Source organism: Lethenteron reissneri, unplaced genomic scaffold (assembly GCF_015708825.2).
Source record: "Lethenteron reissneri isolate LAM-NWPU_2019-01 unplaced genomic scaffold, ASM1570882v1 scaffold_215, whole genome shotgun sequence".
Lineage (NCBI taxonomy): Eukaryota > Metazoa > Chordata > Hyperoartia > Petromyzontiformes > Petromyzontidae > Lethenteron > Lethenteron reissneri.
In genome coordinates, this window is record NW_026891737.1 from 256,669 (window position 1) to 269,259 (window position 12,591).

A 12,591-nucleotide genomic window follows, 5' to 3' on the forward strand; every position below is an offset into this window, starting at 1 on the left:
TATAAAGTGACGTCACTCTGCTGCCTGACTAAAGCGATTATCGCAACGGGCTATAAAGTGACGTCACTCCTCTGCGTGGCTCAGGCGATGACATCATCGCACCGGGATGTAAATTGACGTCACTCCTCTGCGTGGCTCAGGCGATGACATCATCGCACCGGACTATAATGTGACGTCACTCTGCGTGGCTCAGGCGATGACATCACCACACGGGGCTATAAAGTGACGTCACTCCGCTGCGTGGCTCAGGCGATGACATCACCGCAGCAGGCTGTAAAGGGTACAAACTTAGTAATCATTGGAAAGATGTTATCAACCACGCAAAAAAGACTTAATTACACTTTTTTGGACCATCTTATCTGACAGGCACTATTTTACTTTACTTTACCGAGTGTTAACATCCCCAGTTGTTTTTTAACAGTACCCTCTTCATTGTTCAGCCAGCATTGGTATAAACATGGGCATTTTCGTTCTTTTGTCTATCATGTGTATCAGACCTCCCCTCCCCCTCTCTGTCCATTGTGTTGGCGTGTGCAGCAGCAACCGCGTCCAAGCCGTCGTTCAATTTTTTGGCCCCCCTCCCCCTCCCGATGAGTTGTACTAACATTCTGATGAGCTCCCCCCCCCCTCTCCTCCCCCCTTCAACTTGCTTATAAGGGATTACATCTTGAATCATTGCCTCACTTGATGCAGCTAATTCGGCTGTGACGGTCCCACCTGATGACGGAGACTTGTGTTGCCTCCGAAACGTTGTGATTTTTTGTTTTATTTTATTTTCATTAATTTTGATGTTTTACCTACGTGACTTTACCGAAAAAACCTAAGAATATGACTCCTCTGTGTATCTAAGACGATGACATCATCGCACCGGACTATAAAATGACGTCACTCCGCTGTGTGTCTCAGGCGATGACATCACCGCACCGGGCCATGGCGGACGAGGAGGACGACTTCATGGTACCGCGACCGCTGCCACAGACAAAGCGCCACCGTGTAGCCTCTAGCGGGCTGCGGGGGCAAGTGCTTTAGAGGATAGTGCTGTAGGGGAAAGTGTTGTAGGGGCAAGTGCTGTAGGGGATGGTGCTATAGGGGATGGTGTTGTAAAGGAAAGTGTTGTAGGGGATAGTTCTGTAGGGGAAAGTGTTGTATGGGTACGAGCTGTATGGGCAAGTGCTGCAGGGGATGGTGCTGTAGGGGATGATGCTGTAGGGGAAAGTGTTGTAGGGGCAAGTGCTGTAGGGGATAGTTCTGTAGGGGAAAGTGCTGTAGGGGATGGTGATGTAGGGGATGGTGCTGTAGGGGATGGTGCTGTAGGGGATGGTGCTGTAGGGGAAAGTGCTGTAGGGGATAGTGCTGTAGGGGCAAGTGCTGTAGGGGAAAGTGCTGTAGGGGATAGTGCTGTAGGGGGTGGTGCTGTAGGGGATAGTTCTGTAGGGGAAAGTGCTGTAGGGGATAGTGCTGTAGGGGCAAGTGCTGTAGGGGAAAGTGCTGTAGGGGATAGTACTGTAGGGGAAAGTGTTGTATGGGCAAGTGTTGTATGGGCAAGTGCTGTAGGGGATGGTGCTGTAGGGGATGGTGTTGTAGGGGAAAGTGCTGTAGGGGATGGTGCTGTAGGGGCAGGTGTTGTAGGGGAAAGTGCTGTAGGGGCAAGTGGCTGTGAGTAGGTGGGTGACCAGCACCACGCTCGGCCGCCTTTGTCTCCCCCCAATGTCGATGTTTACCACACACCACCGCTACACCTGTGTCATCATTTGAGGCTGAGTGGACCTATGGGAGCCCCAGGACCGTCTCAGATAATCGTCACTGGCGGTGTTGGTGGCAGTGGGCGATAATCGAACCTCGGTCGCTAGGTTAGCAACGGAGCGTAGCGCTAACCGCTGCACCACCGCTCCCCCCTCCCACACACATGGTGCGCTAACCACTACACCACCGCTCCCCACACACGCACAGTGCGCTAACCACTGCACCACCGCTCCCCGGACACACACACAGTGCGTTAAGCACTGCACCACCGCTCCCCACTCACACACAGTGCGCTAACCACTGCACCACCGCTCCCCGGACACACACACAGTGCGTTAAGCACTGCACCACCGCTCCCCACTCACACACAGTGCGCTAACCACTGCACCACCACTCCCCACACACACAGTGCGCTAACCACTGCACCACCGCTCCCCACACACAAACAGTGCGCTAACCACTGCACCACCACTCCCCACACACACACAGTGCGCTAACCACTGCACCACCGCTCCCCACACACACAAACAGTGTGCTAACCACTGCACCACCGCTCCCCACACACACACAGTGCGCTAACCGCTGCCCCACCGCTCCCTGGACACGGCAGATCCGCCACGGCCACCACCACCGTGGTCGTGACCAGGCTTGATCCACAGCTGCAGCTGCTGTTCTATTGTGGGGAGCGGTGGCGCAGCGGTTAGGCGCGCAGCGCTGCAAACCGGCCCGAGACCCGAGTTCGATTCCCGCTCACGCCACGAAGCGTCACCAAATGCGCCTGTGCCAGGCCAGGTGCACTTCGAAGCTACTGCGCGAAGTGTCGAAGGCTCGCTGCTGACAGGAGGAGGTCACGGGACAGACCCAGCAGCTGCCACGGAGGTCGACTGACCGAGTTGACTGGCCGGTGCACCACCACCTGTGCCCCCCCCCACCCCCCTACTGCGCCAACTCGCTGTGCTTTAGCCGCCCGGCGCTCCGCTTGTTGTTGTGAGCGTCGCTCCTCAGCCCTCCGCTGCTGCTGGAGGGCGACTGCCTCACAAATGCCCAGCAGCAGCAGCGTCCTTCACGAGCCTCCTCCACCACCACCGCCAGTGACAGCAGCGATTATCTGAACCGGTCATGGGCCTTCCGCTAGGTAGACTCTGCCTCAAATGAGGTACCGGTGCAGTGATGTGTAGTAAACATCGCCACTGGGCGGGGGGGGGGGGGGGGGATACAAAGGCGGCCGGGCGTGCGTGGTGGTGCTGGCCACCCACCCCCTCTGTGTGTGTCACAGTGCCGGCAGCCTTCATAGGCGCTGCTGCTGCTGCTACTCCCTGCTACAAACACGTCAACCCCTCATCAGTGCCCTACCTAATCACAGACCAATTCAGACCTCGTTGGTCATCACATGCCCCTTCGAAATCTCAACGTTCATCCTACAAAGTCCCATCACAAATGGACCTATACAAGAATACGGGGTTAAACCGTATGGGTTGACAGCTATGCATTCACCCACTCGCTCACCTACTCGCCCACCCACTTGCCCAATCACTCACTCGCTCGCCCACCCACCCTCCCACTCTCTCACCCACTCACTCACTCGCCCACTCACCCACCCACTCGCCCTCCCACTCTCACCCACCCACTCACCCACTCATCCACTGTTAATAGGCTACACGGGCGACCTTTTTCCTTCGTGGCTTTTATCCACGATGGAGTCGTGGATAAAAGCCACGAAGGAAAAAAAAAAGTCTGTTTCGTTTTGACGTCATCATTGTTGTTGTTGACGTCATCGTTGTCATCGTCGTTGATATCATCGTTAGCGTTGTCGATATCGTCATCATTGTTGATGTCGTCGTTGTTGTTGACCGCAGGGCGAGGAGGAGGGCGAGGAGGGTGCCGTAGCCACCGCCACCGCCTCCTCCAGCGGGCAGCGCGGACGACACCGCCTCTTCTCTAAAGAGCGTGAGCGGGGGTGGGGGTGTGTGAGTGCGTGTGTGTACATGTGTGTGTGTGTGTGTATGTATATGTGTGTATGTGTACGAGTGTGAGTGTGTGGGTGTTTGAACATATACGTGTTAGTATTTCGACCATCTAGTTCGTGAAGCCTTCGATGGCTGTACCGGAGGAATTTACATCTGGTACAGATAAAATGGGAGGCTGATCAATGCCCGGGTGCGGTCAAGGGATGGCTCCCTATTGGTCAACCACGTTATATATGCTGATGATCTGGTAATTGCTGCTCACTCAGCGGAGGGGTTGGAGACGCTGCTGCTGAAACTGGACCTTTCCACCAAGAGGTGTGGGTCCTTACCATCAGCCCCACCAAAACTAAGCACCTGCCTGGGTATTTTGTACCATCGAACACTCCATCCCCACAACTCCCAATCGGTGATGGGGCAGTTGTGGAGAGAGTGGAGAGTTTCCCATACCTGGGCAGTGTGTTCATGACCGGCTCTGGTTTAACAGCAGAGGTCTCTAATTCAGTCGAGTGGCAATATCTTGCCACTCGTAACGCTGTGTGGAAGCTACCTGGTCTGTCGCTCTGCACAAAGCTTCAGGTCTTCTTGCCCACGGTTATTCCCTCCCTTCTCTACGCTTGTGAAACGTGGACCCCCCTTATGGAACATCTTCGCCGATTAGAAACATTTAGGCTGGCCTGCCTACGATCCATTCTGGGTGTAACCAGGCTGGATTGTGTGACGAGTTTACAAATCCTTGAAAGATCTTGGCAAAGTCCCATCGGTGAGCTCCTCCAGCAGGCAAGGCTGCGTTTGCTGGGTCATGTAGCCCGCATGCTCAGCCACCGCATGCCTAAACAGCTTTTGTTCAGCCGGATAGAGGGGGCTAAACGGGCGCGGAACGGGCTAGAGAGGAGATGGAGTGATGTGGTACAGGAGGACGTGGAGCTGAGTGGACTTGCCGATGACTGGTACCAGCGATGTCAAGATCGGCCTCTGTGGAGGAGGCTCGTGAAGGACGCTACTGGGCAGTTGGAGGTAGTCGCCCTCCAACAACAACGGAGGGCGGAGGAGCGACGCTCAAAACAACGAGTGATCTCAGTCGACCCATGGCACCTGGGTCTGCCCCGTGACCTCCTGCCAGCGGGCATTCGACACTTCACGTGGTCTCCACGTGCACATAGCCTGGCACAAGCGCTGTGGTCACATCACCGCCACTGTGTGTGTGGGTTTAAGTGTGTGTTGTGTTAGTGTGTGTGTGTGTACGAGTAAGTTCATTTAGGATCAACATCACAGGTGCAGAGTATTTTGCTGCTCTAAATGTCCACGTGGTGACGATGTCGGCCGCTTGGTTGAGCTGCTATCATCTTGTGACGGCCACGTCGCTTCTGAAACCGAGCTACGCAGTAGCCCGGGTGTGGGGCCCCTTACCCTGGTAAAATAGAAAGTCTTATCCATCTCTATGGTTCTTTCGGTAAATGCACGTATTTATAAATTAAGATGAATCGCGACATTTCGGGTGCAACACAAGCGTCCGTCACCAGGTGGGAAAGCGTGGCCTGCTGCTGGGGCAGACTGTTTTAAAATGTTTGAAATGGGTATAGCCCAAGTGTCATAAAGAAGTGGCCGGGGCTAGTGATGTTAATGTGATAAATTAGCACATAACTGTACGATAGGAGGAGAGTGGCCTCCTGGACGAGGGCACTGAAGTGGCTATGTTAATGTGAGGGATTAGCATAATGTTAATGTGAGAAGTTAGCATGTAACTGTAGAAAATAAGAAGAGCGGCCTCCTCGACGAGGGAGTGCAACCCAACGGGTGAAATCCAAAGGGCCTGTGAGTATGAGAGGGCAATCCTCATGACGGACGCTTGTGTTGCGCCCGAAACGTCGTGATTTGTTTTATTTTATTTTACTGGAGATCTGTGACAGAGAGCTTCATGGCTGTTTGGATTTAGTTTTCCTCCTCCTGTGCAGTGCGCTGTATGATGTACGGATTTGGAGATGACCAGAACCCCTACACGGAGTGTGTGGATCTACTGGAGGATCTCCTCACAGAGTTCATCACTGAGACGGTGAGAGGTCAACACCACCCTCACACTCACCCACTTGGCCATTCACTCACCCCCTCTCATGCTCACCCACTCTCACGCTCACCCACTCTCATGCTCACCACTCTCTCACACTCACCCACTCTCTCACACTCACCCACTCTCTCACACTCACCCACTCTCACACTCACCCACACTCACCCACTCGACCATTCACACACTCATCCACTCTCACACTCATCCACTCTCACACTCACCCACTCTCACACTCACCCACTCTCACACTCACCCACTCTCACACTCACCCACTCTCACACTCACCCACTCTCATTCTCACTACACTCACCACTCTCTCACCACTCCCACCCACTCACACACTCCCACACGCACCCACTCACCCGCTCTCACACTCACCCACTCTCACACTCACCACTCTCACACTCACCCACTCTCACACTCACCACTCTCACACTCACCACTCTCACACTCACCCACACTCACCACTCTCACACTCACCCACTCTCACACTCACCCACTCTCATTCTCACCACACTCACCACTCTCTCACCACTCCCACCCACTCTCACACTCACACACTCCCACACTCACCCGCTCTCACACTCACCCACTATCACACTCACCCACTCTCACACTCACCCACTCTCACACTCACCCACTCTCACACTCATCCACTCTCACACTCACCCACTCTCACACTCACCCACTCTCACACTCACCACTCTCACACTCACCACTCTCACACTCACCACTCTCACACTCACCACTCTCACACTCACCACTCTCACACTCACCACTCTCACACTCACCCACTCTCACACTCACCCACTCACCCACTTCCACACTCACCACACTCACCCACTCACACTCACCCACCCTCACACCTACAGGGCTATCCCTGTCTCTCTCAGACCTACAGGGCTATCCCTGTCTCTCTCACTCTCTCAGACTCACAGGGCGATCGCCGTAGGGCGGCCCGGGCGGCTCCAGGTCGAGGACCTGGTGTTCCTCGTCAGGAAGGACGAGCGCAAATTCTCGCGCATGAAGGAGCTGCTCACCATGAACGAGGAGCTCAAGAAGGCTCGCAAGGCCTTCGACGAGGCCACCTACGGCACTTGAGGGCCGCGGCGGTCGGCCGTCGTGAACCCGTCATGAACGGGGGCCCGGTGGTGGCGAGAAGACGTTAACTAACTTCTCCTGGTTTGCAGACGGTCGTGGGTTCGATGCTGACCCTCACGATGCCTGTTGTATATTTGGAGTGTGCGTGTGTTTCCCCCCCCACCCCCTTCCCCGTGTTGGTCGCGTGGATTTGCTTTCCAGGTCCTAGGGGTTTTCCCTCCACGTCACGCATTCGGAGTATTTGGCTGATATACATTTCCACGTGATGTTAAGCCACCATTTCGTTAAGCTGTCTTTTGAAATAGTCAGGTCGCTTCTGAAATAGAGCTCCATAGCTAACTGGGCCTTACCTGGTAAAATAAAAAAAATGGTTTAGTTTACACCACTGGCCATCGTCAACCCAAACACCACCAGGCCATCGTCAACCCAAACACCACCAGGCCATCGTCAACCCAGACACCACCAGGCCATCGTCAACCCAGACACCACCAGGCCATCGTCAACCCAGACACCACCAGGCCATCGTCAACCCAGACACCACCAGGCCATCGTGAACCCACGACTGAGCAGGGGAGGGTCAATGGGAGGGAGTGGGTGGATCAAAGAGTTAATAGTGGCCGTGTCAAGAGACGCCTTGTGTTGAGGTTCTGGGTTCATGCCCAGGGCATCATGGGTCTTTCTGTGTATCTTATGGGGGTTCACAATGGACGTGTCAGAGACGCTGATCCAGCACCACTGCGATCCTAGGTTAAACGCCTGGGTGCCTCCCTCTACGTCCATGGCCGTGTCAGAGACTGCGAGCCAGTGACACTAGTTAAAAATTAGAATCTTTAAAATCTAAATCTTTTGTTTTGATCGGAGGAATCCAATGAGCTATGAAGCTCTTTTTACAGTTGTCCAGTAGAAGTCCTGGGTTCGAACGCCTGGTCTGGCTGTCTCAAGAAATTTGAAATGGTTGTGTGGACTTGACTTTCTTTACTTACTATATTCTGTGTTCCAATCTGGCGTCTGGGGGTGTCCCCATGTCTCAATGAGTCTGCGTGGCCGTGTCAGGAGACATGGTGGGCTTTTTTTTTTAAAGGTGCTAGGTTTGAGCCTTGGTGCTCTTCAGTGTCTCCAGGGAAGGTTCACAACGGCTGTGACGGAGACACCGAGGCCAGCACTGTTGCTGTTCCTTGGTTCAAGCCCTGGGTTTGGCCACTACGAAACTCCTGAGAGAGAGACCCGAGAAACATTCACGCCTATGGTTTGGACCAATGCATTCAATTGTCACCGGATCAGTGTTGCTGACACGGCCATTAAAGACATCCCCGATGGAGACGCATGGCCGTTGACTAAAGGATTGTGTTCCAGCTCATTCGCCCCCCAGCTGTGTAAGGACTGACAGTTTTTATTTTTCAATTGCGAATCGGGATCAATAAAAGAAAAGCTTTATATCGGAGGGAAGGCTGGGAGTGCATTTTGTGAAACTCAATTTTATTGTTTGTTGAACTTTTGTCGCACTGTGTGGAGCCAACCTTGCTTATCGGAGCTGCGGGGGGAAGGACGCCAAACTAAACGCAACAACAAGCGGTGCTAAAGAAATGAGTTTGTCAATCTAGATCAGGGGTGGGGAACCTTTTTTCTGCCAAGGGCCATTTGGATATTTATAACATCATTCGTGGGCCATACAAAATTATCAACTAAAAAAATATCCTGTTATATTTGCTCAAACGTTTAATTAACTCACCCCTAATGTGATGGTTGGAACTGCTTCGCTTTGGTGAGGTGTGTGATGTTAGCTGGTATTGATGTTGCTACTCGCAACTGCTTTTCCAGATTTGCTCCTAGATTTATTGAATTTCGAGTCCCGCTTGCGGTTGCCTTGGCAGGGCCAGACCAAATTATTTCGCGGGCCTTATACGGCCCGCGGGCCGGACGTTCCCCACCCCTGATCTGGATGGAGAGCTTTCCAGGCGGCCGCATAAGCGTATCTGAAAGCGCCACGCGATATGTTGACTACCGTCTTTGTGGGTTTAGTTCATTTCAGAAGGTTGTGGAGTTGTGTTGAGGTAAGATTTGAGCATGGGGATGTTTGGCCAATACCAGTTACATTGCATGGTTTGTAGCTATGTCTGTGAAAAGGAGTCTGAGACTGGATGAGCTCTTTATTTCTCCATCGCACAGCAACAATCGTTCCAAAACCAACCCCGAACACGCATCCCACAGCCCCTTTTAACCCCTCCATCTCCGTGCCCTCGTTCCCAATACTCGCCCTGCATGCCTCGTCTGGGTGACGTCATTGCCCTTTAACCCCTGACCCCCGTCTAGCGAATTCCCGCGCGTGTGATTGGTGCATGTTATAGTGAGAGCGGATATTTCATGTATGCGTGGTGCATGAGGGTGGCTCGCAGATCTCTTACATCTGCACGAATAAATGTTGAACTCATTTTGCACTGTACGTCGATAACCATGCAAATCGGAGGTGCGGAGAAGGACCACAAACTAAACGGCAAGCAGTTCTAAATAAATTAGTTTGTCAATCTCGATGATTTACAAGTGCACAGCTCCAGTGGCTCCCTAATATCGGAAGGAAGAGCGTTCCAGATGGCCACAAAAGTGCATCTGAAAGCGCCGTGATGATGTGGTGACCACCGTCATTGTTTGATGGCCAGCCTAAAGCCGCCGCTGCGAGGATGAGCGGAGTTCGTCTGATGATGGCTTATAGCTCCTTGACAAGATCAGCGAGGTATTGTGGTTCATTTGTGGCAAGCACTTTGCGCGTAATGGGTGCGACCTTATAATACATTCGTTCGGCAAGCACTGGACGGACACAGCCAGATCTTGTAGTAACCCATCACGACACGCGCCAAAGAATGTTGTATACGCAGCTTGGTAATGATTTTGGCAGAATTCCCGTAGATGTATTGAGTTGCAATAATTATCGAGCTTTGTCGATGCTACCCTACACAACAACCGTGTTAGCCATCACGACTCAATAGTGGTCAAATGTGTCGTAGAGCCGTGATCGGAAAATCGCAGAACCTGACGATATTTTTCACCTGGTGAGCAAACGACAGATTCTGATCCACAAATTGTACTGCCTGAACCCGAGTGCCAACCAGCAGAACTTCCGATTCTCCTGGATTACGCAGAATTTCGTTTAGGAGAAACCGCACGTGCACCGCTCGCTTGCACTATTCGAGGTTGCCGAGGCTCTATTTCTAACTTTGACTTCACTGCGGTGTACAATTATGTAATTATGTATCGGCATATTTATGGAATTGATGTCATGAGATGATAGGACATTGGCGTTGGGAGAGACGTACGTTGAAGATTGGAAGGGTCCGAGTAATGACCCCTGCGATACGCCAACTGGGTACAGCATAGGCGGTAACTTCATCACCCAGCTTAATGACCTGTGATCAACCATGTAGGTATGATTCAATCCACCCAAGTGCCATACTCCATACACCGAACTTGACCAAAGTTGCCCGATGAGTATCTCATGGTCGATGGTTGGCGAAGGGAGCTGAGAGATCGACGCCAACCAACGCTACGGTACACCGCTCATCCGTGATCTCAGAGGTCATCGGTGGTCTTTAGTAAGAGCCGTCTCAGTGCTGTGGAACTTCTGGTATGCTGACCGCAAAGGGGTTGAATCTGCAGAGACGTGGGGAAGCAACCGCTTCAGACGAAGGCGCTCTATGACCTTTGAAATCTTGCTCAGGTTTGAGATCGGGCGATAGTTTGCAGGGTCACTGTGGCTGAAGCCAACTTTTTTTGTCAGGAGCGATGTTACCTGCGCCATTTTGATTCGGTCTCGGAAACAGCCCCTCGCTGAACGAAAGATTTGGCAGGTGGACAATTGGTGGCACAAGCACCGTCCGAGCACGATTTGAGAATCGACGGCGTGGATGCACTCGAGCGGCGATGTCTTATTTGGCAGCCGTGCGATGAACATCGACACCTCTGCCAGGGTCTCGAGTGTTTCATTGATTCCAGGTTGATTAAACTCGAATGGCGGATGGGGAGGACGCCGTTGCTTTGGAGTTAGAAAATGCTGTCTCGATCGTCGCTATTTTATTGGTGAAGAATTGTCACGTGTGCTGTGCGCAGACCGGGTTGACTGGTTGATGGGTGGTCTGGAGTGCAGCAGAACCTTTCACGCCACGCCATAGAGCAGGGGTCCTCAAACTACGGCCCGCGGGCCACATGCGGCCCACCGAGGACATTTATCCGGCCCATGGTCACTAATTGGGCTGCGCTTGTGAGCACTAATTGGGCTGTGCTGGTGAGCACTAATTGGGCTGCGCTGGTGAGCACTGATTGAGCTGCGGCTGTGGGCACTGATTGAGCTGCGGCTGTGAGCACTGATTGAGCTGCGGCGGTGGGCACTCATTGGGCTGCGCTGGTGAATGGTTCAATGGGCCAATTGACTGGACTTGCCCCCCAGGCCTAAGGCTGCCAGCCCTCCCCTGGCTGCGCTTGACTGGCTCTGCCTCTCTCAGCTCCCTCCCTCAGCTCCCTCACTTGCCCCTCAGCTCCACTCCCAGTGATATTCCTGTGTGCTGGGGATCTACAGCACCGCTGAGTAAATGATAGAGGGGTAATAATGAAGTACCGGTGAAGACGCTTGACGCCGAGGTTGAGGCACACGTATATTTATTTCACAATACGACAGTGGGCATATACACACTCAAGGGGGTATCGGCCCCCTCACCCGTATAACTCGGGATACACCCCTAGCTAACTCTGTCCTAGCCCCGAATCCTCCACTAATGGGCTAGGGGAGGCTAACTGGCCCGACACTGGTAAGTCGGGCCCGGTACCCGGAGTTCCAGACCAGCTCTTACAAGAGCACCGGCTCTGGCTTTCGGGACCACGCCGCTGGCTCAGTCCTGTCCGGCCCTGAAAAGGACATCGAACTAGGGGAGTCCAGGGCTTTATCTAAGACGTCTTCAGTCTTCTTCCCTTAGCTTAAACATAACTGACTCGAGCCCTTTGAACATCCCCTTTTATACCCAACCCCTCCCTGAGGGGTGGGGCCCCGGGGGATCATAACGTTCGAACCAGCCCTCCCCAGGGTGTCTGGCTCGGACGTCGTAGAGGGCACCTCCTCGTGCACTTACGTAGCCCCGCCCACTGTGTTTGTTTTCCATAGGCTGCCATGCATAACGGGCCCTCTCTTTAACCCCCCTACAACCCCCCCCCCCCCCCCCCGCATAGCTTGCAGCCGTCCCGGCTGCCAACATACAAAAATGACAATAAAAGTGCATTTACACCTTGACCGCGCGTGTGCCTCACTATTTTTCAACAATAACAAGAACAGCAACAAGAACACAACAAAATGCAACAGCAAGAAGAGAAAACAACCCGACGCACCCCCCCTTGAATAAATACGAATTCCGTAAAAAAACCAACCTATATACAATTTGCAGGGAACCCACCATACACACAACACCAGGTGAACCCAACGTATGTACATTTCAATGGGCAGGGAACACACCACCCACACAACACACAATGAACCCAACATATGTACATTCAATGGGCAGGGAACACACCACCAACACAACACACGATGAACACAACCTATGTACACATCTTCCGGCCTCATAACAGTCTGCGCATTTTTGCGCGCGTCCTTGCCGCGGGCCCCTCACACGGGGTAACCCCGGGTGGCGGACCGTCAGGTGGCAATTGTCCGTCCCGGAGTGAGTCCTCATCCGATGCCAC

The 12,591-nt window shown here is 53.2% G+C and overlaps 1 protein-coding gene across 1 annotated transcript; it reads left to right on the top strand.

The window, feature by feature from the left end:
• Positions 1–889: 889 nt before the first annotated feature.
• LOC133339741 (transcription initiation factor TFIID subunit 13-like) lies at positions 890–8,314 on the top strand. Its single transcript, XM_061547903.1, has 4 exons — positions 890–957; positions 3,600–3,690; positions 5,663–5,760; positions 6,703–8,314. Exons 1-4 carry the CDS (start codon positions 910–912, stop codon positions 6,871–6,873), a joined length of 408 nt encoding a protein of 135 aa, XP_061403887.1. The 5' UTR covers positions 890–909; the 3' UTR covers positions 6,874–8,314.
• The last annotated feature ends 4,277 nt before the right edge of the window (positions 8,315–12,591 follow it).